Here is a 25,375-nt window from a genome sequence, read left to right as displayed (position 1 = left end):
TCAAAGAATATCGGGAACAAACCCAGATAGACCGATCATCGAACGTGAAACACAAGGCACTTCAATTCTCGGAAAGCAAATGTTGAAAATGTCAAATGTACGATTGCACAATACCATATCCATATGAAACTGTATCGTGTTTGCTATTGTACAAGGGTTTTTGTTCCCTTTAAAGTAGTAAGTCTGGAGGCTCCTGTACTGTAGAGTGACTCTGTGATGGAGGAGACCTCTGTTCTTCCTCTCGTGTATCATGGACAGTACCCTCGTTACTGCTGGTACAAGCATAGAAGTTATCGTCGACCACAACATAATCATCCTCCACCAATCTATTCGGTTTCCACCCCACCTCAGATGAAGAAGGGGTTGCACTCTCGAATGGCCCAAAGTAGTCATCCGTAAGATTGCTACTAGGAACAGCAGGAGTTGTGGTAGTGTTAATAACTCTAGACTTTATCTCAGGCTCAGATACCCAAGATAGCAAGTCCACCTCAGGCACTGAGCTTGCGTTCGACGCCCTGCTGGCTTGCTGTGTCGGTGCCTCTGGAGCAGACCTCCTCGCTGGTCGTCGTTTAACTCTCACTGGCGAACGGATAGTGGGAAGGTCAACAGCCAATTCGAATGTGGCACTGACCGGCTTGTGATCCGACGAGATATACCTGATACAAGGGATAGCAGAGACTTGTGCCCCCCCCCTGCTGACTTGTGATGAGACTGATATGTATCAATAATGAGAGCCTTATGTGGTGTACACTGGAAGAATATTCTATCACACCAACTCGGGCATCTGTTGACGGCAAGCTGCATAGTCTCGGGTTCAAACCTAAGCAAGGGCTTTTCTCCACATGATAGTAGTGGGAATATCTCAGCACTTGTAGGTGGGCATGAAGTCAGATATCTTCCCCTCATTGCACTCGATTAGAGTACTGTCTGTACACTCCCCTTGATAATATTGGTCGTTTTGTGCTAGCCTCTCTGACATACCAAAACGGTACCACAATAAGAGTAACTTCTGGCATACCGAAGTCCCCTTTGTCAAGCAAATCCACTGCTGTATCTCTATCACAGTTGAGACGGAAATTGAAGTCCCCCAATAGGAAGAGGACTCGCCGTTTAATACTCCCCATTATTGCGTACTGTTCCCTTATCTGTTGGCGGTATTCACTCGTTATCATATGCAGTTGATCATTTCGTATATCCATCAACCTGACTTGACATTGTTCTACATGTGGATGAATTATGTATTACTTTTCACCAGCCTCTAGATGTACACTACACATCGATATGAGAGTGTTATGAAGTTTCATGCTCAGTAGTACCCCGCCCTTATTTCCATGAGCACCACCTAAGCCTGATAACCAACATATGAGCAGCAGAGGGAGTGCTCCATACCTCCTTTAATCTTCTTAGTATGGACATGAGATATCTCCCTAGCTAGAGACTCCTTAACCCATACTGATATGTACAGTCCTACCATCGTTATACACTGCACCTGATGATAATATTCCCTACGATGGGGGGATGGGGCAGCAGAAGAGTGCATGGGCCTACTTCCGTATAGTGCACTCTATCTTGTCTAGGTATACCCTGCCTCTTCTGATAGTTATCAAAGATGTTGCATAAGGCACGATTGAACTGAGCCCTCCTAACTTCATGCTCTGTCTCACCCTCGAACTTGCTGGTCATCTACTTCTACCACTCCAACCGACGATTATTATCCCATCTTAACCTCACCATCTTAAAGCCTCTCTTTATTATAGCGGTCGCATCCAAATCAACAAACTCCTGCATACCAATAACGTATATCTGATACAATGATTAATACCATGGCTTCCCCCAAACAGCATAGTGCTACATCTCTGAGGTGGGAATCTTTATCATCATCATGATCACCACTACCAGGACTAGGATGGTGATATGATAGTCTGAACCAGCTACTCAGGTCCTCTGCATTCCATGCCCTACTAGCATTTATATTCCATGTACCCACCCATATAGATAACCTAGGACCTAAAACCATTACTTCACGACAACAACAACGATAGAGGCCGACGATAAACTACTCTCTGCTGTATCTGCTGTTCCAGCGCTAGAGAGCTCTGAACTATCCTCTTCTACGTTATCACTTGTGTCGAGCATACCTTCATAAGTACCATAAACAGATAGTTCCATGATGTCCTCTCGGCCTGATTACCACCAGCTTCCTTTTCCGACTGGACCCCTTTTGATGCTGGCGATGAGTGTGTTTTCCCAGGCTCAACGTTATTCTTGATAGGCTCTCGAAGGTTTAGGGCTAGAGAGGCATCTATTGCCGATTGCCTATCGCGGTCCTCTCCAAAGTTGTTCTTCACATACCTAAAGGACAACATGTAGGGATGAGACGAGAAAAGGATCTTACCGGTTGGCGCTTCTGAGCATCTGCTGTATCGAGTTCTGCCAGGAGTTCTGACCTGTCGTAACCAGCTCAGTGAGGACCGAGCCAGTGCCAGTATAATGCATCTAGCATGGAGTATTCAACAGGTAACAGAGCTCCTCCTTACAGCGATCTGATCCCCATGTTCAGCCCATAGGGTAGTAAGGACCTTCTTCGGATCATTACTATCATCACATCTCACACCGAACCCCGTTAAAATTTTACGTAAGATAAAACATGAGAACGCGAGTTGACCTGTTGCAAGCATAAGAAGCAGCACAGCCCTGGTATGAGCACTACCAGCATTTGTTCGGTCTAGACAATCTAAACAGTTGGTCCTGATGACCCCAACTTGCTTCATTCGAGCACTAGGCTGCCACCATTGGAACCTGCATGCAATGGTTAACCACTCATGATACCACTAGGCCTACTCAAGGGCCTTAGCCGCTCCAGATGATACGATCGTATCCAATACAGAATCAACATCTGATGACGAATAACAACAGTACAGCACTCTACAGAGAAGCTCACCTCGTTCCTTAACCATCTTGTGGAAGTCAAAGTCTATGATACTGAATACTCCATCCTCTGCAAAGTGTGACCCTTCCATGATGTCCTTGAGGGCATCGGTAAGCCTTTGTTCCTGTCCTGGCATTGCGAGGGTCACTACAGCATCACCCCATACCAACTAACTCCCTACTACCCTTTCCGGCCGATAGTAGGTTTACGAAGAGGCATCCACGTGGACCATACCGATCTAGTATGCACTGTATATGCTTATCGTATGCAGATGCACTAAGTCTAGCATTCCTAGTGATGTCCAGTTTCATAGTACCTACACAGTAGAATTACCCCAACCATATGGAGTGGCTCATTACTTCCTTCTTGCTGCCAGAATGCAGGTATTGACCCCCTAATCTGGGTATGGGCCGCTACAATCTCTTTATCCTCCCGTAATACTAACATCTCTGTCTCGACATAGTTAGCAACATGGCCCTCGTCATCAATACCTCTATGATGATACCTATCACTACCACTCCAAAGCGATCTCTTCATTCAGTACAGTACCTAGTCCCAGGCCTAGCACAGCTTCTTCTGCCTATCAACATAACTCGATACCCTTTACCGACTGTAGCGGGTCCACACACAGAGCCCTATACATGGAACGATACGCCCTAGATAGACACCACCGTTCTACCTGCATCAACGGAGTGCACCATTGATCGGGTCTTCCCAAATGAGTGGCCCCAAGCATGTTCACAATCATCGCTCTATTCCAACAATAGAGCGGATCTACTGTATCCCATATACCTACATACCACACCTCGGACACATATCCACTACTAGAACCCTACCCTCATTATTGTGCTCAGCATGCCACTGTTGACCATGAGTTATGTCGTATGTACGACAGTAATAAAAACCACCACCAGCAATTAGCCTACAGTAGAGCCCACTGATTCACCCCCGGTAATACTCCTCGCACTACCGTTCAACGCGTTTAGCGATGACATCCGGGAGGATGCTTTCATCGGCTTCCCGAGACACTCCTGGTGCTACCGGCTGCCCGATTGGACCAACAGCACTCGTGGACTGATAGTTGGCAACAGCCTTTGCCTAAAGGCGATCACTATGATACATTCATTAACGCCATAAGCCTACCCTATAGGGTATACACCTAGCACACCGTACTTCCATTATTGTATGGCCACCAGGGAGAAGGGCAACAGGAGCAGCATCAGTACACAGTACGAGGTATGAACGAGAGACCACACTCCTATTACCGCTATCCCCATTAGGGCATACCACTGTACCTGAGCCTTCCATGTTGTACCTAGACCCTTTCCTACTGCTACCCAATATTGCAGTGGCCTGTAGCTCGTCCAATACCATGTCCTTATGATGACCAATCCCTTCAACGTGTATCGACCCAACCTTACGACTATCAACCACCAATGCCTCCTTTGGAGAGTCCTCACTTCGGAGTACCTGTACCCAAGGCTTAGGGACCTAACCACTGCTAACCCCTACCAAACTCCTCTCGCATACGGCAACACTGTATGCAGAGGCATTGGACTTGCTGCTCTCTGTGATGGATGGCCACCTAATAACTTCAATAAAACCAAGTAAGGCCTATGTGGATATCCCTACTCTCCTCCATCAGTTGGACTGGTCACCACCCCAGGAGAGGCAGGCCAGTTAACGGGTGTCCAGTCCATATGTCAGGTAGAGAATGCTGCTGATAGTAGTACTCTACTAATAATGTTCCGTAAAAAGCGCTCGCCCTGGGTGCAGAACTTATTTATTACGTGTTGAGCAAGCGATGATAAGATGCTCTCAGAGATGTAAAATAGAGTTTGGACAAAGGTCGTTGAGGTTGTGAATGATGCGCATCTACCCGAAGACAGTAGGTAAGAGCTAAGCCCCTGAGAGAGTGGTGGTGGATGGTGCTGGTTACTATCGTGATAGTGGCCGTTAATATGGCCCCTCATCGATCGTCCCATGGCACCTTCTTATGCTGTCTGTGTGGATTCAAGTGCCGTTACGACTACTTTGGCCAGTCACCGCCTTATGTGGACTCGGGTGACTTGGTATTCCTAGAGGAAGTCTACTCGTTGCAGTCTCCATTCAGTGGGAGTAAGCCATTCGCCACATAGCGCCCCCACGTCCCTTTAGTTCCCTCTCAGGCACGGACTCCCCGGTGATAGTCCTCGGTGGGGAATGCTCAAGTTGCGGTAGGAAGGTATGTACTGATAATAGATGCAGTGTATTCTACAAGAAAAGGTAGCCTCCACTCCAATACTGATGTGTGATAGTCAATCTCAGATACTGTCGGGAGTGTATTATGAAGGATCCTCGCAACCTAGACCTGCCACCTCCTCTGTTGAAGGCTATGAGGGGATGATTCAGTGCAGTCCTCTGGTATAGTGATTCGTACCATCCACGGGAAGGGCCGGGGTAATTCTGCGGGGGTAGTGATGGTGATAGAGTTATCAACGTCTCTGTGGGCTCGATGGTGTTTGGTGTTGACATAGTGTTCAGAATGAGGTCTAGTTGTAGTGTTCATCGCAGTTCGCATTAATTTATTGTAACTCACACTTTATTGTAACTGTCTTCACCCAACATGTATTCTAGCGAGCCTACCAGAGTCAGAGCATATCATGGTAAAGGCGGCGGCAAGGGGCGTGGGAAGGGCCATGACCGCCGTCATGATGAAGGGGATGTGGGGGGATCAGGAACAATCGGCCCCGATCGATGGCGAATATGAGGCCCCACCTAGTCGACGGGCCTATCATGGCAAAGGGTATTCTCATAGAGCACAGCAGGGGGAGGATCATCATCAGGGTCGTCGGGCCTACCATGGGAAGGGACGTTATGGTGGGAAAGGGAAGGGCAAGGGCCGAGACGATAGCAGTCGATACGATCCGGATTACGACAGAGGAGAATCTAGTAGGAAGAAGGGTGGGGCACGGCATAAAGTAGGCTTAGTAGTACCGCTGCAGGAGCAGCTGATCCTATTAGATTGACCTGCCCCCACCACTATCCTTCGCTAGTAGCTTAGTGCTTAATGAACCTATCAAGGCCAATACTACCGATAAGATTGATGAGGAATGCTCATTGTGCATGGAGAAATTGGTAGTACACTCTGTTCCGTTCATAGGCGTTCATTGGCATTCAGGTGTATGTAGCCGTTGGTCATTGTGGTCATCACGATATATGCTGGTTATGTGCATTACGTCTGCGATGGTTGATGAATGACCACTCTTGCCCTATGTGCAAAGAGGATCTCGATACCTTAGTGTTGGTACATCGGGATCAATACGATCCCACTATATCATTGGATACCCTCATTGCCTCCAAGAAAAGGCCACTCATGAAAGATAAGGACCAATCCGACATCTATTACGGTGATAAGAGGATCCGGAAAATATGCCAGATGATAAGACAGTGAGTGTGGCGTGAACAGTGAAGCTCTAGGATACCTACGGTTTAGATACCGCTGTGGTTTCTGCACCAGCTGGGATGGTGATGGATCGACCGAGGCTGAGAGGGAGGATAAATGGGTACTAGTGTAGTGGTGCCTGAGGGAGAGTGTGTGCTGATGATGAGGTCTCTCAGGCCTTCCGTACTCTAGGAGATCTTCGTACACACCTTCGGAAGCAACATTCCCGAGACTTTTGTACGATATGCCTCAATGAGAGAGAGGTCTTCATCTTAGAGCAATACCTGTATACTACGTAGGATCAACTGCTTGCACTAAGCCTTAGTAGTGTATGGTGATAGGATGAACCATGGGGCTGATATCGACCGCCACTGTCGTCGTGGAGATCCTGATCTAAGGCCGCCTGTGGACAGTCATCCTTCTTGTGACTTCTGCAACCCCTCTGGAAGAAATGATCACCGTTTCTACTCGGCTGATCAGCTTACGACCCATATGAGGAAGAACCATTTCACGTGTCATCTCTGTGAGAGCATGGGATGGCGTAATGAGTATTATAAGGATTACTTTGCCTTGTAATACTACCAACGCATTGCTCTCTGTACTACTACACCAGATATGCTCACTTCTCTGCTGCCCATTACCCCTGTGAGCACAACGAATGTCTGGCCAAGCGGTTTGTAGTCTTCAAAACTGACGATGACCTCAAGATACACGAGGTGACAGAGCATACCAACTTTGGGGGTACAACTACCCTTTGCTATACCAACGCTCGCTATGCTCCTTCTCAGTGATGTCTCGTGCTGAGAAGAGGGCCAATTTACGGTTAGACTTTGGTACCAGTGGTGGAAGATCGCGTAAGCCTGGTCAGCGAGATGACAACTCGAACCCTGAAACCACTGAAAACTACAAGGTACTGCTACTATTACTCCCCGTTACTGATATACCTGTGGTTGGTCAGGTTAAATTCTGCAAGGCTCCAAGAGAGTTCTATAATGGTCCTGACGAGCGCACTGCCTTGGGTCAGGAGTATGCTGCTCTTAATGCTGTTACTTCTGATGAAGAAGACGATCAGAATGAGGCATCTGACCCTAACAGGATCAAGACCCGGTATCCCCCTAGGAGGGATGGTCATAGGTAATGGTGCTGATCCTACCACGAGGTATACCACTATCACTGTTGTTGTGATGATAAGGTATGATCCCAAGTGGCATGGGGATATCCCTGAGCCCTACTCACCCAAGCCTCGGACTGCCTCTATTATCGAGGCTGATACATCCTCTCCTCATGCCATTACCTCTGATGTAGGGAGGTAACGCCTTATAGTGGGCATTCATCTGTCAGAGGGAGGAAGAGGTAGCAGTAGCAGCTCCGAGATCTGATGAGGAGGAGGAGGATGACCTCATGGAACGAGGGAAAAGGGTTCTGACTATTGAGGTGATGGGTATGCGTGGATGACTGCATCATAGTGGTTCTCGACAGGCGGCACGGATAGTGGATATAGACCCAGAGGGGTTGGGACGTGTTGGTGGTGTTCTCTTCAAGAATAAGAATACAGAGTTGATGAAGGTATGCAGGGAAGCTCTTGGTAGGTCAATGATAGTAGGAAACATCTACAGAGTGCTGATCAGGTGATACCAACTTACGCGATCTTAAGGATGCAGCGATGGAGATGCGGAATGAACGGACTGATGAGGCCTTGGACTATTTCGTGGAGACAGCTGCTGAGGTATCCATCGATCGCTCCCACCACCACCACAACAACTCCACCTCGTTGGTTTCAGGTATTCAGTCAAGCTGAGGGTGGTATGCAGAGAGGGGCACAGTTGTTCGCAGCAATGGTGCTACTATTACCGATCAAGGCCCTCAGAGAGAGGCTGGTAGGGATCGGTAGCTGTGCTTGGTATAGCACCACCGTGGCTCTATCAGGTTGAGCATATGCAGGAGTACGCCGGTGATGCTGTACTAGAATCCGCTAGACTGGAGGAGAGACGTCAGGCCAGGAGTGTATCTTCTGAGCCTCGTAGTACGGCCAGCATCACTAGTAGAGGGTCCTCTCAGGCCCCTAAGGTGGTTCAAGTGAGCTTTGCTTATATCTTAACCTACCTGATCACATGAACTATTACAGTTACCCGACACTGCAGTTCCCATCCCTGATGGTCTGCTTACTGGCCCCCATAAACGACCTAGCTTCATCAAAGCCCTGATGGCAGTATTAAATACTGATATTGGCGAGGTGGATGAGGCTATACCTCCCAAGCAATACGCGTAGGCTCTATTTCATGTGGAAGGCTACTGTGCTGTACTCCTGCGTATAGGAAATTGGTGGAGAGTGTGCAGCAGATCGATGGTATACAGACGGATACTCTAGCCGAGATGAGGAATCAGCTGCTAGCTGTTGTGGGGTCTAGGAAGGACCTGTCCTGGGCCAATGCTGAGATGGTAGCGAGGCCAGTGGTAGCCTCTAGGGTATTACCATTAGTGACCACAGGTTATCGGACTGCGTCCTCTAGCCTTCCGTTTACTCACGCCTCGACCAACTGTGCCAACGAGTGGTGATGAGGAGCTAGAAGAGGAATATGAGTATCCTAGCCGGCGCCGAGAGGCAGAGGAGAAGCTACAGAAGGGCTGGGATGAGTTTGTACAACAGGCTCGGCGAGTCTTCCACGAACGATTCAACATGCTGGAACTTTGCTACATGTCAACGTAAGCGTCGTTGTTGTTGTTGTTGTTGTAGCATCATTGACACTGGTAGGTACGTCCATTTAGCGGCAGGTAGACTACAGAGTAGAGGTATTGAGAGAGGGGTGGATGACCGATACTCCTATCAGGAGTTCCCTCTACTGCCTGGCACCAGAAACGTACAACACACTCGGAAAGGAGGAGAATACCCAACATTGGTAGGCACAGCTAGTCTGCCTTCCGGCCCAGTGATGGACCCTATTCTTAGTCTGGTATCCATGCTCCCTCAAGTAGCTCATCGTCCTCCAACACTAGACAGCAAGGTCTATGGGCTACTCGGAACCCTGCTCGGTTGGTGGACCCTGAGGCATTCCCTGAGCTCCCAAAGATACAGCCCAAACCTAAGTAGAAAGCTTCCTTTCGTTGGTGGTCATGTATCCTCGCTGGTAGGTCATCGCAGTGGACGGCTGGTGGGAAGGCAAGGAAGGACATAGAGAGGATGAAGGGCCTCGAGAGGAGGTAGAACTAGCAAGGTTGTTTCTTCTATTGCACGATGGGTAGTAGGTACCCATTGCTGGTCCGACCCACCAAGGATGGTCCCAAGCAGCAGTCCCATGAGCCAAGGCTACCCGGTTGGGCATGCCCTCATTGTGAGCAACATAATGAGCCCCAGAGCGACACTTGTAGCAAGTGTGGCCTGAAGCTTTTGGTAAAGAAGGGAGGGCCTGTGGCAGGAGGTGGTGGTGGTAGCAAGGGGGGCAAGAGGAAGAAGGCGAATGCAGCTGATAAGGCCATGGGTAGATTCTGATGCTACAGCATCAGGCTGTTTGAAGACTCGAAGAGCCCGTTGAGGTTCGCCACAAAGCTCTCGTGCACAATTGATTTTAACTATCATCATTTCGGTGTAGCTTTTCCTATCACCATATATACTGTTGTTCATGATAAACTATCGTCGTCATTGCGTTGATGTTTTAGGGGATACTACTCATTGGTTTCCCTTCTTCGTAATACTCTATAATGTTTAGTAATTGTTAGAATGTATGGAGATGATCAGACTAGAATAGAGCGTACAAACACCCTTTTTCGAGAGATGAGCCCTTTGAGGACTACAGACTACGGCAACCTGCATAAACTGCAGTGCAGTCACTGCACAGTACTCTCTTTATACCCGACCTCCAGTTGGTAGGGCCGGAAGGGTAGAAGGAGGAAGAGGGGATGCCCAAGACGACTCGAACTAATGCAAAAAGAGGATCTCCTCATCCGATCATGTGAGTAATGATCCATGGCCGCCCTCACTGGGTCAGGTTAATTTCCTAATTGAAACAGCCAGTACGGTAGATAATTTATAGTTATTTCAACTGCAGAAATCTTAGCTGGTAGTCCCAGCATTTGCCACTATTGCTCATCGTCACCTTTTGTCTACTGCAGCATGAACCAGCTTCATACCGCTCTCACAATAATACTGGTCATCCAGGCTTCATCATCATCGTGTGCTAGTAGTATTATTCATAAGGAGGCATGCCCATCTCACCACCAATGAGTACCCCAGGAGGGCCTGAGGATGTTGACATGATGGATCAAGCTGATGATGATAGTCACCACCAGCAGCATCAGCAGGAGGAGGAGGAGGATGTTGAAGGCACAGTAGAGGACGGCCAAGAGCCCAGCACCGATACTGCTGCCACTGTTGCCGCACCACCCAAGCGGAAGGTGAGCAACAGATGCCCAGGCGGGATAGCGTCAGTATCGTCCAAGGTAAACCGGCGGCCGAAGTTGACAGCTGATAGGTTGTTGGACGACGAGCACGGCTTGAAGTGTATGATGCAGGATTTCGAGAAGTCTATAACCTTTACCGGGGATACTGTCAGGGTACTTGGTTGCTTCTTCATCCGTGGGTATGCTGAGTGCTTATTCTACCCTCCTCCTCCTTTTCTGCATTGGTAGTATCTCATCGTATTCAGGACCTAGATACAGTCATCCTCAACTACGGTGCTTGGGCAGGCCGATTGTACCCCTATCACATGCCCTTAGCTGATTTTGCAAGGACATGCGAGACTGAGCTCTATCCTGAGATAAAACGGGTAAGCATGGGCTGCGTGCATGCAGTATACGATTATAACTGGCGACCCAATCCCGTTATCAGCGACGAATTTACGACTTCCGCTTGGACTACGTCAGAAGGAAGGGCAGGTTTGGCCCTGTGGAAGGTAAATCGGCAGAGGGTAATGAGACTGCAGACCCCAACAACAGCAATACGGACGAGGTGGGTACCCTGGTGGGCTCGTTATGTATCCAGTGCTGTTATAATCCAAGGGCCCTGCTCCTAGTGCTGAAGCTGCTGAGGTCGGTGGAGGTGGTGGGATCAGCGTTGATGCTAGTTCCCCACCCAAGCCGATAAAGCTGAGCCCGGAGGAGATGCGGCGTCGTATGGAGGCTAATAGACTCAAAGCATTGGAGAGACGTCGGCTCAAGGAGCAACAGGAGCAGCATGAACAGGAGCAGCATAAACAGCAACAGGAAGGGCAAGGGGAAGGTGGCCAAATCGCATGATCTATGTATAATTCCAATACTCTTTATGCAATAGTTTTCTTATAGCCTGATGTTGTCGAGTAGAGTCTCGCACACTACAGCATTGATTATGATTTGTCCTCCTTGGTTTTTTTATGACTACTATCGTAGCCCGACTCGTAGTCCTTGTTTTCTTCGGGCTATCTTTATCGGCAGTCGGTGGTGCTTATGCATCGGATAGTAATGACGAGGAGTCTGCCATGAGCAGCCTGGCTAAGCTGTATTGCGGTAGAGACAACTGCTATGACATTCTAGGCATCCCTAGGGAGGCTACAGTAATGACAGCAAGTGTAGTGGTGATGGTACTCGGTATTCAAGGTGCATGATATCAAACGAGCGTATCGCGGGCTAGCACGAGTATATCATCCCGATAAGCAGAGTGTCGCACAGGACGCAGCAACGAGAGAGGAGGCACAGATGATGTTCATTAAGATTGCCAAAGCGTGAGGGATCGAGTCTAGTCTCATGCTTGTTGCTATCTGATCTCTTTTCAGATATGAGGTGCTGTCCAACCCCAAGCTTAGAGAGGCTTATGACCTATATATTGACTATCCAGAATATGCAGTGTACAATTATTACAACGTGGGCATTGAGCTCTCCCCAAGAGCACACCCTCACTGTTGCATTTTAGTATTATAACGCCGTGTACAAACCCCAAACGCCTGTATGGATAGTGGTTACGACAGTACTTGCACTGATGTCTGCTTTACAGTACTTAAACGATTCACTACAGTATAAGAGGGTCACTAATGCGGTAGTTAATACGAATTACTCAAGTCGTGGTATCAGCATGGCTCAGGTGAGGAGGCAGAGGCAGTTCCAACAGCGTGTGAAAGACCGACTAGTTGAGGCAGCTGGCAGTGTGAGAGCACTTCGCAAGATGGAGGATGCTGATAGGGAGCAACTAGAGAGGGAGGTAGAGTCGTAGGAATACTCAGGAGGGTGTGGCACAAGGCTTGTTATTATGCATCAGCAAGATCGAGAAGAGTGTCTTCGAAGAGGAAGTTGTACTGAACGGCAGTGGATCAAAGCCAGCGGATATACATAGGGTGCGTCGTCGATTTGGAAGACCACGGAAAATACGGTGAACTCAGACTATCGGCTACCGTTTTCTGCGTTCTCCTATGTCACTCGCTGAGTACATGGTATGGCGAGCTCGTTGGACTTATCGGTTCGGGATCAGAAAGGAGGAGTACGGTCCAGAAGAACGGGAGTAAGGCCGTGAACTGATGATCGATAGTCTCATGTTGCGGGTCCCTTCAGGTATTTGACAAGAAGAGCTCTGAAGTTATCGGAGGAAGATTGGCATATGGTTGACGACACCGAGAGGGAACAGCTACTGGAGAAGAGATTATATGAGGGAGATAATCTACAACAGTAAGGCGCCGTTGCCTCGTTACCTTGTTAAAATCTACCTTATCATGCTGCCGCATGTGAATAACTGTGCGTTGTCGTGACACCTTGTGTGGTGTTAGATACTTGAAGGAGAAAGAGCGCGAGGAGCGAGCACGGTTGGAGAAGAGTGGTGCTTATAAACGATATCAACGCATCAAACGAGCAGGCCCTACATCCTACAATTATAACGAGGATTGATAATCTTCCTTTTATATGCAAGACAACCTTTCCTTGTCTACCCGTTATTATTCCCAAGTCATGTCTACCCGTTATCTAAAGTGTTGAGTACCCCGCCCCTGATACCAAGTCGCTGTGGTGTTCACTTCACTCACGGTTCGTAGGCATCATGAAATGGGTAGTGCCGTCATCCCGGGTGTGTTACTCGAATAGTACGGTGTGGTAAGGAGTTGCTGTATAAGATCTACTGATGCTTTCCTGCATCTCCCAATTTGGGACAGATCCCTCGGGACACGCTTTGTGACATTATCGATATATATCTTATAGCACACAAGATTGTCACCTGGGGGTGTATTCCAGTGTAGGCACGCTGTCTGGCGGGGTATATACCTAAATCGCGGACTCCTCACGGAATCAGCTCTGCTGAGTATGTGCCATCAACTTTCTCTTCGCAGTCGTTCTATTTCGAATTTATTCGCTCTTTCTGCCAGTATGTGCCTCTCCAGCGATCGTCGTACCATTCGTGTTGCGGACTCTATACCAGTTGGTGAGTCCGTTCAAGTATCCATACTAGCTGAACCCTTCGTTGTTTTTCACGTCCGAGATGGTGAGTACTACGCTATACAGGTGATAGAGATATTCTCCGCTTCAATTTGACTTTTGTTATTCACAGAACCCCTGTGTTGCGTGCTTCTCGCCCTCCACGTTCTGTGGTCAGCCAGTTGACCTGGAGACCCTCACAGTGAAGTGCGCCAAGGGTGGGCATGCTGTGAGCTTGAAAGACGGCTCGATGCTCGAGGGTGGACTGGGGCAAATTTCGGCTAAGGCCTTCGCCGTTGAAGGAGACGGAGTATACGTAGAAGTTCCCGAGGTAGGTTCTAACATCATACCTTAGCGAGTCTTAAGTGATGCACTAGGCCTTGGCTGACTGGGCTCAATGGACCCTCGCTGATCGAAGGAACGTCGCCAAGGACGTTGATGCTTTCGTCTTCGATGTCCCGAAGGGTATTCGCCGAGAAGAGATGCTCCGCGGGGACGGCATCGTAGGAATGCTATCAAGTGGTGCCCCAGACTATGCTGTCTTTCAGGTGCATGTATCAAGCAAGATCGTCGTTGATGGTATCTCATCGTGTGTGCGAGACTATACCCCCACCCGTCTACTTCCGGGAAACAGAGTTGAGATTCTCGTCAAGAACTACCCAGTGCATGGCATCATGTCAAAGCACTATCATAGCTTGAAGATTGGTGACCAGCTGGTTCACAGAGTTAACCCCAAAATGACGTTTAATCTGTCTAAACTGACAGGAGAAGGGAAACTGAAGAAGCTAGTCATGGTTGGTGCCGGCTCCGGCATCACTCCAATGCATCAAGTGAGCTCCTTCATCATGCTGAGGAAAGAAACAACTGTAGAGCTTTTAGGTCCTTTCTTCCAAGGCTGTTGAAAAAATCGACAAAGTGTTGGTCATGGGTTTCTTCCGAGATGAGAAGGACATTATTGAGTTTCCTGGATCCGAGATTCCAGCCAATGTGAAGATACAGACGTGCATCACCCAGCCGACTGGTTGCCCTACTGCTTTGAAGCAATGCTTGGATGGTAGGGGAACACTCGTGTTCTATCTGTGCCTCATCCATCTTCTGTTTCAGATGAGTCCCTACCCAAGGGTGATGGTTCCAAGTCCATGTATATCGTTTGGTCCGGGCCAAGAGGGTTCAATTCTACTATTGATAGAGAGCTCGAAAGTCGGAACTTCCACGGTTTCGATGAAGATTGCCTCGTCGAGCTCCCCAATTAAGCTCCAGTCATACTGTTGAAGGCTTCCTTCGACTAGACTATTACCCTTATACCGCAGATCAGTTATGTAGAGTATACCCTCTACTGCTCTCACCTCCTATCTATCATCTGCTCATATCATTCCAGTTGGGCATTTGAAACAGCGGATATTCCTTTCACACAGGGCATTTGCCGCATACGCTTCATCAGTTATAGCCTTGTGTTAGTCAGATTGTATAGAGGATCGTTTAGATATTCGCAGAGCACAATTCGCAATATCTCTTATTCACACTACAGCGTGTCTGGTACGTATGGTGTACCACACCGAATTTAGTGAAGGATGTGGGATTCGCACGGCCATGACCTTGACAGTTGCATGTGAGAGCTCATACAATTTCTTTTCCTCTCCACGAGAGTCCCGGTCGCGATTACTCCAGATGCGAGGCCAGGTCGTGCTTGCTAGCCAAATTTTTACCCCTTTTCTCAGCCAATACAACTCTAGCACAACCGGGGCTACACCAGAAACGTGTTCGGAAACATCATTTGAATTGCTGAGATTGTTCATCGTGCACGCGTGACATAGACAAGCGCCGCAACCGCTTGGAAGAGTGCAAAGGCCTTAGGTTATTTGCTGCCTGAACAAAGAGGAGCACCTCCCACAAATGCATAAGAAGCACACTGCTCACATATTCATCCTCGGCAACATCGGCATCATGTTCTATCACTCTGTCTCGGTGTAGACCCTCACAACCGCCTTCATTTGAGAGTACATCATACAACGCATCTCGTTTGAGATGAATAGGAAGGAGTCCGGCCCATACCCTCCTCTTCACGAAGACCACTCTATCGAAGCCAAGATACTACGAAGAGCGAATGGAGTTCTGTATATCAGCTGTCATAACATTACGTTCTCACAGTGTCTCCCTCAGACATCGAATCGATCCGAGCAGGAACCCGTCACTGGACATATGTGACTATCTCCCAGCACTTGGATCCCTATGCGACGCCCTCGATGAGACAAAACCGCGTCGAAGCTAAGCTCTAGTTATATAACTGCTTAGCAGGAGCCGGTTGTTACCAATAGGGGCCTTCCTTTACAAGGGTTGCGTAGCCGGCATCACAGCCCAGAGCCTCCAATGCTACAGCTAGATCAAGATGGTACTGCCTCAAAGGGCGGTGGTCCTGAGGCTAGTGGGATGGGCTATGAGGGGAAGGAGTATCACCGTTATCTTGCTATTAGAAAACCTGTTCATGAGCAACCGCTGTGTTTCAGTAGCGTGCTCGACGAAATCTGGATGTTCCAAAATCAGACCAAACTGCAAGTAGCAACAGGATTGTACGGTATCCCCAACAGGTAGACTCACCATGACGCGAGACATCTGCGTAACATGTGGCTTGGCTATATGCTGCTCATCGCCTATGTTACCACTACGGTAGAACTCCGCCATTAGAGCAACAAACAGCTCCTGATGATAGTGCTTGCTGAGTAGAAGCCTCTGTACCCTTAAAAAGGCTTTGAATTGAAATACCTCATTATGAATCCATTGAGGATGTTGCAGAGCTGCCTTGTAGAAAACGCTCTCCTCACTTGTATTGCCCTCTTCGCTATCTAAAGGGCCCATTGTCCATTGTACTGCATCCTGCACTGTCACTACCCTCTTCCCCAGTTCGTCATCCCATACCCCGACCTTAGCCATACTGTTGATCATAGCAGCTAGATGCTGTGGAGAATGGAACTTTATCTTCTGTCGGAACTTTGGTATCAAACACCCTTTCCAGGCCTAGTGGAGACATCACCGCAATGGAGGGCCGGCTCCCACTCACCCTCTTATCCCGGATGCCTAGTGTAGCTAAAGAGAACGCTAGAGTGATGACAGTTAGGGGCTGCAGCCGATGGGACTCTGGCATGTTGGCGAGACGATCACAAAGTGATCTCAAGAAGGGAATGTTGCGTATGTTAACTCGTGAGTACTATGAAAACAAAGAGGAGGTAACGGCATCACGAGCTACATGCCTTACAGCATAGGCCAACATAGCTGTTTGCCGATCTGTTATGGTAAGCCAAACCTCGGGAGAGGCCACTGTCCGTCCTGAGAGACCATCACACTGAGCTTAATCGCACCAGCCTCACCGATAGCCCTGAACATGGCAACATCCGCGTGCTTTAATCGTCCAAGGGCGGTGGCTAGAAGTGTCAATGTCTTCCCATCGAGACTTGTTATTTCTCGTCGAACCTGGGAGGCACATCTCTGTGTTAGAGAGGGATCGATTTGTTTACTCTATTGGACATCCTATGTATCGCTCTCGTTGGTAGGAGGCCAATCTTGGAGAACTCATGGAGTACCACACACATCTGTTTTGGTGGTATCTTGCCATTGCTCAGCTTCTCATTATAATGGAAAGCGATATAACGGTACGCCTTTGACCATGCATGGTGGGCCTGAGTTAGTGAGCTTGCCCTGGAATATGATAGATGAACCAACCTCATTGCGGGGATCGCGAGGGATCAGCTTCCTCCTCCGCATGAAGTAGAGTAGCCATGCCATATCAGTACCATTCCAAAGGCCAGGATGATGTAGCATAACTCTTATCAGACTAACAACAAATGCTCATCTGATACTGCGACCATACTACTAGTGTGCTTTATCCTCTGGTACTTGAGGGCATCTACTTTTGGCTGCTGAGAATAGTATAAGGCAAAGCTGTGAATGGCTGAATTCACAATAAGGGTTGCCTTTGGTGAATGAACTCTCCTGAAATGAGCTCCAAGACTCGTTAGTACCCCCAGAAACAATCCCCTTACGACGTAGGTAGCCACCTTCCTCACAAGAGGGGTCCATAGTGCTGGAGAGCTTATCTTCAGCTTGCCCCCTGCTAGTGCAACCGCGGTGAGTTGTGATGGGTTATATTCTGGTATACCCTTGAGAACCCCTTTACGCAGGTCCAAGTACCTAAAACCGCTGAGACAAACGTACGCTGCCTTCCTTACCTCTTATCAACTCTCAGGTGTCTGTCTTTAAAGGCTGTCCCTGAGAGCTCCTGCAAATGAAATATTCTCAAAGTAGCCTTAGTGTTATCGTCATATTGCCCAACCTATAATAATACAACATACCATTCCTCTCCCTCATCAGCTACTACCTCTTTCAATGTACTCCTCACTATCCTTTCATTCTCCCTACCGAACCGTGCAAACATCCTACGTATCTCCTCCTTACACCGCAGGGCATTTATGTCCATCTGCTTGTCAGGTAGGGTTTCCACCAAAGCTGTTGTCGGGCTACTGCTGAGTAAACGATACCCACAACGTAATACGACAATAGGGGGCCAACGAGGAGTACATACTGGTATCAACATTCAACTGGCTTCAACAAGATAACAGCTATGCGGCTTTAGATGTACTAGGCAACAAAACACCATCATGGCCACGTATCAGGCTGTACGTAGGATTAGACTCTACATGGTACATAGTGGGGCACTTGAGCACTCAGCAAGCTTATTCGATAGCAGTACTTGGGTTATCCTGAGTATGAGTATGGGATCTCGTAGACAGGATCGTGGGCTAGGCCAATCTACGGTACCATATATAACCTTGTATACACTTCTGTTAGCTTATCAGTGAGTAGTGATGGATGAAATCGGCCGCCTCCACCAGCTGGGATCGAGCACTCCCGCAGGAGTGTATCGAATTCCTCTCCTAAAAATGATGGTCCAATCTTGGGGACCATCGGCTTTCGACCACACCAGTGAACTCATCTCCCATAGTTGTCAACCAAAACTTGAGCATGTCGACGCTGTAAGTATCAGCTGGTGTAGCTGAGCGCGGCCCTCCACGAGAGGAGCCGGGACGAGGGGATATCACAGCATTGAACGATGATGATGCGCTACCATTACCAGCACTCGCCTGTAGGGTCAGAATAGCCTGAATCTCGTTAGGGTAGGCGACGTACTGGTATGGCACACCTGATTGAGCTCGGCAACTCCGGCTTCGGTACTGAGCCTGGATGGTCTCGCTGATGCTAGGTTGAGGAGTGTATAGTAATCCACACCTTGTTCCACTGGGAACTGATAAGGTCCTCTAATGCTGATGGAGTAGGCTGAGCTAGCCCTACCTTCTCCCCATAACATAGTCTATCAATCTCCCTTTCTGCATAGTCCAAGGCAAGGCTTCTTATCGCACTACGAAGCTCGCTAGGATTCAATTTCCCATCACCATCAGAGTCCCATACTTCAAAGCATTCCCGAATCTACACCGGTATTGCCGCTTCCATCAACACCAACACTACTACCTTAGCAGGAGATATCCCGCCTCTACCTGCCAGTCTGGGCTCCTCTTCTATTGTTGTCACTTTCACATGCCGAGCTTTGGACATGGGAACGTTCTAACAGACAGTTTTACAACGACCAAGCTTAACTCAACCGGACTACTATCAGAAACAGTGCTTCCCTTCAGACACTACGTGTACTTAAGATTCCTGCCCACAGCCAACTTGCCTTGCAAGCGGCGTTTAACCACAATGTTCACTACAGCGTTCATAACAGTATTGCACATTACAAAGACAAAGCACCCTGCAGGAAGGTGCACCGCGAAGGGCAAGAATAGCAGTACCGCACCTGACTGAAGATAGGATAGTATGCATCGGGATGTGCGTACCCTGAAGCCCGTAATTAAAATAAGTAGTATCCCACTGTACTCGATCTGGATCCGACACTACTGGTACCAACTTCATCTGAGCCCTAGCTGCCGCTATCGCCATGACCGACGATGCCAACGGTAGGATACCGTATGGATCTAGGGAAGAGAGGGGTCTCTCCACCTACTACATATATACAGTGATGATGATACCTGCTAGCATTAGGCTAGGGCACCATAGGAAGCTGGAGTCGAGGCAGGCCGATCTGAAGACGTCTGGATGGGTTGCCATACCTCTGATAGCCCCGAATAGTGTGAGTATCCATGGTGTTTGGATACCGAATAGGAACCCCATGCCTTGGAAGGGATTCCCTGAGACACTATTGCTACGTGATGGCTGATAGCCACTGCTATTACGTCCAATGCCATGCTTGCTGAGCTCTTGTCGATACTCCTCAACTTTGCGGTCGAATCTGTCGTTATCCCCAGTCTAACAGTTTGGACATGCCCCCGTGTATGATGGTGTAATACTACATTGAGAGCTGTCCGAACCTCCCTTGCCAACGGCAGCAACTCCACCATGGCTGCTTGCCGCCTACTTGATATCTCTATGGACCTATCACTACTGCTGAATACAGTACGAAGACCAAGGCGTACCGAACGTTGAAGTAGAGTGTGAGAGCTCGAAAACCAACAGCCACTAGGCAAATGGTGGACACCCAGCTACTGCCGGATATCTCATGGACCGTATTCAACATGCTTTGTACGGCATCCACGTGGGGCCTGAGTTCTACTAGTGTGAGCCTCTACAGTGGACCCGGCCTACCATGGATCGTATACAGCTGCCCAGTCAACGCCAAAATTGTCAGCTTGATCCCGTAGCTTCTCTAGAAGGCTCAATGCCTCAGGAGAGGAGACTACTGGTGCTACTGGGTGGGCCGTTGGCGTCGCTACTGTGGAGAGCGATCGACTACTACTCCCAGAGGCAGCACTAGCTTGTATAGCCAATCGACTCCACTGCCGAACACCTACGAGGACGGGCTTCTTGCTGGTTGTAAGCATGAGCAGCAGCAGCAACTACTCAACGGCCGTGAGGCTGCTCACATCTGTGGCGTGCGCGGAAAACTGAAAGATACGCTTCATGCAAGATGCATGAAAGGCGCATAATTACCCCTCAGCCTAACTCGCCAAGTATCCTGTTGTATCCGACTCGATTTTTCAGTGCTTGGGCTCTGCTCGATTTGCAAATGTTCAACATCTTCACCCGGTCTTTCCTAGGGTCTCAGCGTGGGTTGCGACAAGCTTCTGCTGAGAGCTCAGTCTCGCCTGTGGAGACTTCGGAGATCAACACACCGGTAGCTACTGGGTCTGCGAGGCCCCTAGACCGCTACATGCAGAACGGCCAACCAAGTACGGGTCTCATGGATCCACGGTCTCGTACATAGTGACTCGCGCTTCAGATTTCCTACCTATCTACGACGTTACTCGCTATGCTGAGCTACTCCCCGAGTTCAACTCTTCTCTCTTCTCGCACGCTTCCGAGGGTGTCGAGAGGGCGTTCATGCTGCGCTACACTCAGAAGCTGTAGGGGGTTTTGCTTCCGGTATCCTGTTGCAGTCTGTTGTTAGGATATCCTTGGTCCATTCGGCTAAGACTAGCGATGAGCAGCTCATGAATAACCCCTTCGAATGCAGGTTTGCAGTACCGAAGAGCGATATTGCTGGTGCGTTGAGTGCAATACTACTCAAGTGCAGTCTCGATGGCGCGACTTTAGGCAACCCTCGAGTACCGTCGTTCCACAGTGATGCGGCCTTCGTTTTGAAGATGACCCAACGGTGCTGTTTCTCATTAGCCACTGTTCTGGCTGGTTTAGACTACTTCGTCCGTCTGATCGACAAGGGCTTGGTAATTATGGTCGTGTATGAGATGTATTAACCAGATGCTTCTCCTGCAGGTTCGCTTGCATCACACATCTTGGAGGTCGTTGTGGGTGTGCTGCATGCTGCTGGCGGAGAAGATGTGGGAGGACAACTTTGTACATCCGGTGAGGATCTCGCTTCCGTTGTCTCCGCGAAGTCTTCTTGCCAGGCGCATATTATGGGGCAGTACAGCGCGAGTGCGCATACTAAGAGGGAGTATCTCCAGCTTCAGATGGGCATCCTGAAGGTCCTCAATTGGGATATGAATATCACATTGAAGCGGTTGGTGCTGTCTCGTCCTTAGTCGCACAGTACTATCGTTCCAGGTTCACCGATTTGGTGGCGGACATCATGGCATATTCGGTGTCGCCCGAGGTCTTCGGTGCAGTCCCTGGCCATCCTGACAAATTGTTTGTGCCAAGGTAGGGACAGTCGCTGAATGAGCTCGACTTATTTGATATAAGCAGACCCCTCCCGAAAGTGCCCAAGATGAATTTCAACCTGTCTTCCCGCCTACGGCAGCAGAATTCGAGGGTATCTTCGAGACATGGACGTCGATTTGATGCTGGCGTCGTCCACACTACCTCCTCGAGAAACTCTTCAATCGGTGCCGCCTCGACAGTCGCGGAGAGTCGACCAGATGCATACAATGATATCAGGGATAGAGAGGTTGGGCTTCAGATAGTCACGGGAAGGCAGGGCTTGTCGTTTCAGGATGAAGCGCCTACTATTTCCCTCAGCCAAGCCCGCCCCATGCCAGCGGCCAGGTGAATTCTCGCCAATCTTGTGGTCATCAATACTCGTTGTTGTAGGGACCCCTCGTTCATCCCGTCTCGACGTCTGGTATCTGGCCAAGGAAACGCCCGTTTTGGTCAAGGCTCGTTGTATAGGTCGGGTGTTGGTCTACCACCACGACAGCCAACTCCTAATCGCCGATTCCAACCTAGGCAGATCCCGCAAGACAAGCACTAGCCCGTCAGAACTGATACCACCTACTGCAGTTGAACCCCTATGGGAACTGCTTGTATGGTGGAGTGTGTCCAGCTACTTTCTCGCGTAAGCGAGTACGTGATACAATGACATTCCTCGGCACGGCCAATACTTCCATTCGATTGGTCCGTTATATAATTTGTTTATGACATGGATTTGTGATCGTCAACCTCGTCTGTCCTTGTGAAATAGTGGATCATCGCTCCTTGGTCTAGACGAGGTTTGATTGGTGCTTATTTGGGAATAGTTGTCATGCTTTTACGATGTGGTGATGCTTGCCGCGCGGCGGTTGCTGGTCGAGTTGGTTAATTTGCTTTCACTGATCATGGTTGGTCGCAGCCCAAATGAGTTCATCCTCACGAATGACACAACGAGAATTGTCTGTGACAAATCCAAGTGTCGATTTGAGTGCTCTAGCAACTACCTATGTGCAGGAATCAACCCTTTATAGTGAGTACCGGAAGAGATTGGATGTTAGCCCTCAGTCGGCCAATGGACTGTATGTGCCTACATGGTTTTGGCCGACTCAGGTGGGCAGATGTATGCACATGCAGCTCGAGACTTGCGGATGCAGCCGTCTGGAAATGGGTTCTGGGATCTTGTCGAGGGGCTCACCTACCGTGTGGAGGACTACAGAAGGGGTGGTAGCAAGGCCGGCATTACCACTCCCGCACGTGATAAAATAGACGTACGATAAGGTTGAGTAACCTCCCCGTTCGAGAGCCGTGTTCAGAGGAACCGCAGGGCTCCAGAGCCACTCCCTGAGCCGGCATACTCGGCAGCATGTTTGGCCGCGAGAGTGAGGAATGCTGATATAGAGGTGGAGGACGTGCAGAATAGAAGGTCCTGGTTGACCCCCGGGCATCTATCTCAATTTTCCGGTAGGCGTTAGGCAGCTCTTGGGGCTCAAGTTCAGAGAGGCTCCTGATCAGGTATGATGGGGCCACAGAGATTGGATTTCATAACGGGGATGGAGTGGGCTACGAAAGCAGTCAAGTATGGTGCATAGTAGACCGAGAGGAGGGTGGATAGATATGTTCAGATTCAGCGAGGGAGCTGGCGCCAGCTTCCAGCGCTGTTTTGCAGTCCCTAGAGTGCCTCAGGCTCCTTCGGCCTCGCAAACGTGAGCTGGGGTCACGTAAGTGGTTGTCTGTCCCAATCTGGACTCGTAGATATGAGAACAGAGGGGCGATCATAAGCGGTGATGGTCTGCGTTCATCGGAGATTGGGAAGGTCGAAGGTGTCCATTATTTACTCCGGCCAGCATCTCATGATCCTCCGATCATACCCGAGGCTATGCAGCACTATTCGAACTGTGACAGGTGAGATTAGCAGCTAGTCTCGTGTCGCAACCTCTTCGCCTAGCGGGTTGGGTGATGGCCAGGGAGAGGTGTCGTTGGAAGGAGTGTTGGGAATGCTCAGTAGTCCGCGGAAGGGTAGAAGAGATCGCGACGAGAAGGGGAATGGTAGCTGACCCTGGGTTGAGGCTTCCCTACCGAATCTTGGTGGGCAAAGAAACATCCACTAGGGAGTCTCGCTGGGCAAACGGGCAGGACTGCTGGTCGACGGAACTTTCCGGCTACTCCGGTGACGCACTGCCAAGAGCTTCGAGGAAGACCCCCTTACACGGGCGTCTCTAGCATACATCGTTCGTTGGGTATCATAGCTAGTGGCTTGTTGATAGATACTATACTGTCCACGCGCTTGGGATTCCACTCACTTCTACAAGACCTGTCACAGGAGGGTCATGAAGAGTATCAAGCCTATAGTATGCGAGGTAGCACTGACGCAGCTGTCTGCGCCGAGGTCTATGTTCCCAAGCAGGAACTGGCTCGGATCATCAGGGACCTGAAGTAACGGCCGAAGCGGAAGCTGATGGAGAACAGCTCGAGGCGGCAGAACCTAGAGTGGGATTTTCTTGACGATAGAACCAAATACACCACCATTCGTTTCTAGGTTCCTCCTCGGCTTAGCTTTTGGCTGTGTGATTTCCTGGCTGATAACTCGGACCTTGCTCAGCTGTTAGGATGCAAGGACCACTTAGTGCTACCGTCCAAGGCCCAAACGCGGCACTCTCGTCTACTCAGCCAGTCGCTCCTCTATCACAAGGTGAGCTGTGATGGTAGTCGACGCCTGGTGGCCGCAGTGTCGATGCAGGCATGTGACGACCTAGGCATCTCCTCACGCTTTGATGACCGCAATGATAGTAGAGAGCACCGTATGCAGCTGCACACTATTGACATGGCCACTACGAAGTTCGTCCATGTCCCAACATGACTACCATTTACGCGTTGTTCTGAGTTCCTCCTCCACTATCGCCCAACGTCGTGTTGTGCCCCAGTTGAAGACTGTCTTTGCCAGTATCGGCTGTTCCTGCTCATGACCGTAGCCCATGAACAACCGAGCCATATCGTGAACATCCACGACGAGTGTGGTGATAATCGAGGAGGAAGGGATGAAATCGATGCCGCATCTGTTATGGAGAGGAATATATTGGAATCCGTAATGTGTGTTGTATCTTGGATACCCTGTCGACGACGGTGCAAGGTCCTTCACTGCATCCTCATGGACTTCCCGTCCTCTGCAAAGGATGAACGCGGAGCAGTACTATCCCACTAGTACTCAGAGATGCATGGAGTATCGTTGGATAGATAAGGAGTAACCTTGACCGTCTCTTCACGGAGTTGCCCAATCGAGCAGTGATGATGGAAATGTTGGAGGCAAAAGATGTCCAAGAGCTCAGGAGGGTGACGCCAATGCGAGCCGTTAAGACCCCGACCACTGTTCAAGATACTGTTCTATCCTATGGTGGAAGAAGATATCCCACGCTATATGAATGCGATCCACACGAGTGCTGCTACTCAGGAGGCCAGTTGTCACACCACCAGAGCGA

General features: G+C 49.4%; 8 protein-coding genes across 8 annotated transcripts; 6 read left to right on the top strand and 2 right to left on the bottom strand.

Annotated features, from left to right (window-relative positions):
- Positions 1 to 169: 169 nt before the first annotated feature.
- Positions 170 to 4,629, bottom strand: Pmar_PMAR005856 (synaptojanin, putative; the record flags this gene model as incomplete). Its single annotated transcript, XM_002778680.1, has 26 exons — positions 170 to 656; positions 701 to 820; positions 870 to 972; positions 1,019 to 1,203; positions 1,246 to 1,348; positions 1,390 to 1,489; positions 1,549 to 1,683; positions 1,732 to 1,803; positions 1,853 to 2,007; positions 2,061 to 2,138; positions 2,192 to 2,352; positions 2,396 to 2,496; positions 2,538 to 2,665; positions 2,711 to 2,799; positions 2,842 to 2,896; positions 2,942 to 3,058; positions 3,114 to 3,245; positions 3,289 to 3,434; positions 3,479 to 3,564; positions 3,609 to 3,721; positions 3,766 to 3,851; positions 3,900 to 4,027; positions 4,073 to 4,224; positions 4,267 to 4,420; positions 4,442 to 4,514; positions 4,562 to 4,629. The coding sequence occupies 26 exons, from the start codon at positions 4,627 to 4,629 to the stop codon at positions 170 to 172; spliced, it is 3,327 nt and encodes a 1,108-aa protein (XP_002778726.1).
- Positions 4,630 to 5,534: 905 nt separating this feature from the next.
- Positions 5,535 to 6,929, top strand: Pmar_PMAR005855 (hypothetical protein; the record flags this gene model as incomplete). The annotated part of the gene is made up of 7 exons (XM_002778679.1): positions 5,535 to 5,633; positions 5,755 to 5,889; positions 5,933 to 6,046; positions 6,090 to 6,358; positions 6,405 to 6,474; positions 6,530 to 6,648; positions 6,695 to 6,929. 7 exons carry the CDS (start codon positions 5,535 to 5,537, stop codon positions 6,927 to 6,929), a joined length of 1,041 nt encoding a protein of 346 aa, XP_002778725.1.
- A 214-nt stretch (positions 6,930 to 7,143) lies between these two features.
- On the top strand, positions 7,144 to 9,840 carry Pmar_PMAR005854 (hypothetical protein; the record flags this gene model as incomplete). The annotated part of the gene is made up of 15 exons (XM_002778678.1): positions 7,144 to 7,263; positions 7,312 to 7,487; positions 7,546 to 7,654; positions 7,695 to 7,787; positions 7,833 to 7,938; positions 7,982 to 8,079; positions 8,135 to 8,230; positions 8,280 to 8,429; positions 8,479 to 8,618; positions 8,669 to 8,792; positions 8,842 to 9,056; positions 9,106 to 9,250; positions 9,301 to 9,437; positions 9,483 to 9,551; positions 9,597 to 9,840. The coding sequence occupies 15 exons, from the start codon at positions 7,144 to 7,146 to the stop codon at positions 9,838 to 9,840; spliced, it is 2,022 nt and encodes a 673-aa protein (XP_002778724.1).
- A 1,855-nt stretch (positions 9,841 to 11,695) lies between these two features.
- On the top strand, positions 11,696 to 12,528 carry Pmar_PMAR005853 (chaperone protein dnaj, putative; the record flags this gene model as incomplete). Its single annotated transcript, XM_002778677.1, has 5 exons — positions 11,696 to 11,875; positions 11,919 to 12,043; positions 12,095 to 12,182; positions 12,232 to 12,354; positions 12,400 to 12,528. The coding sequence occupies 5 exons, from the start codon at positions 11,696 to 11,698 to the stop codon at positions 12,526 to 12,528; spliced, it is 645 nt and encodes a 214-aa protein (XP_002778723.1).
- Positions 12,529 to 12,724: 196 nt separating this feature from the next.
- On the top strand, positions 12,725 to 13,193 carry Pmar_PMAR005852 (conserved hypothetical protein; the record flags this gene model as incomplete). The annotated part of the gene is made up of 3 exons (XM_002778676.1): positions 12,725 to 12,813; positions 12,864 to 12,977; positions 13,076 to 13,193. The coding sequence occupies 3 exons, from the start codon at positions 12,725 to 12,727 to the stop codon at positions 13,191 to 13,193; spliced, it is 321 nt and encodes a 106-aa protein (XP_002778722.1).
- Positions 13,194 to 13,664: 471 nt separating this feature from the next.
- Pmar_PMAR005851 (flavohemoprotein b5/b5r, putative) lies at positions 13,665 to 14,965 on the top strand (the record flags this gene model as incomplete). Its single annotated transcript, XM_002778675.1, has 6 exons — positions 13,665 to 13,799; positions 13,846 to 14,043; positions 14,090 to 14,215; positions 14,261 to 14,542; positions 14,592 to 14,766; positions 14,817 to 14,965. The coding sequence occupies 6 exons, from the start codon at positions 13,665 to 13,667 to the stop codon at positions 14,963 to 14,965; spliced, it is 1,065 nt and encodes a 354-aa protein (XP_002778721.1).
- Positions 14,966 to 16,017: 1,052 nt separating this feature from the next.
- On the bottom strand, positions 16,018 to 20,331 carry Pmar_PMAR005850 (hypothetical protein; the record flags this gene model as incomplete). Its single annotated transcript, XM_002778674.1, has 20 exons — positions 16,018 to 16,125; positions 16,167 to 16,259; positions 16,308 to 16,425; positions 16,473 to 16,552; positions 16,599 to 16,724; positions 16,768 to 16,914; positions 16,963 to 17,033; positions 17,075 to 17,177; positions 17,222 to 17,383; positions 17,747 to 17,894; positions 17,933 to 18,036; positions 18,082 to 18,226; positions 18,401 to 18,512; positions 18,891 to 19,005; positions 19,053 to 19,187; positions 19,230 to 19,322; positions 19,656 to 19,732; positions 19,787 to 19,945; positions 19,991 to 20,063; positions 20,215 to 20,331. 20 exons carry the CDS (start codon positions 20,329 to 20,331, stop codon positions 16,018 to 16,020), a joined length of 2,286 nt encoding a protein of 761 aa, XP_002778720.1.
- Positions 20,332 to 20,820: 489 nt separating this feature from the next.
- Positions 20,821 to 21,918, top strand: Pmar_PMAR005849 (hypothetical protein; the record flags this gene model as incomplete). Its single annotated transcript, XM_002778673.1, has 6 exons — positions 20,821 to 20,983; positions 21,034 to 21,157; positions 21,202 to 21,478; positions 21,528 to 21,617; positions 21,662 to 21,774; positions 21,819 to 21,918. 6 exons carry the CDS (start codon positions 20,821 to 20,823, stop codon positions 21,916 to 21,918), a joined length of 867 nt encoding a protein of 288 aa, XP_002778719.1.
- Positions 21,919 to 25,375: the final 3,457 nt, after the last annotated feature.

Source organism: Perkinsus marinus (assembly GCF_000006405.1).
Source record: "Perkinsus marinus ATCC 50983 genomic scaffold scf_1104296948436, whole genome shotgun sequence".
NCBI classification, from domain to species: domain Eukaryota; phylum Perkinsozoa; order Perkinsida; family Perkinsidae; genus Perkinsus; species Perkinsus marinus.
The sequence above is the reverse complement of the archived record's forward strand: the minus strand, read 5'-3'. Positions and strand labels throughout refer to the sequence as shown.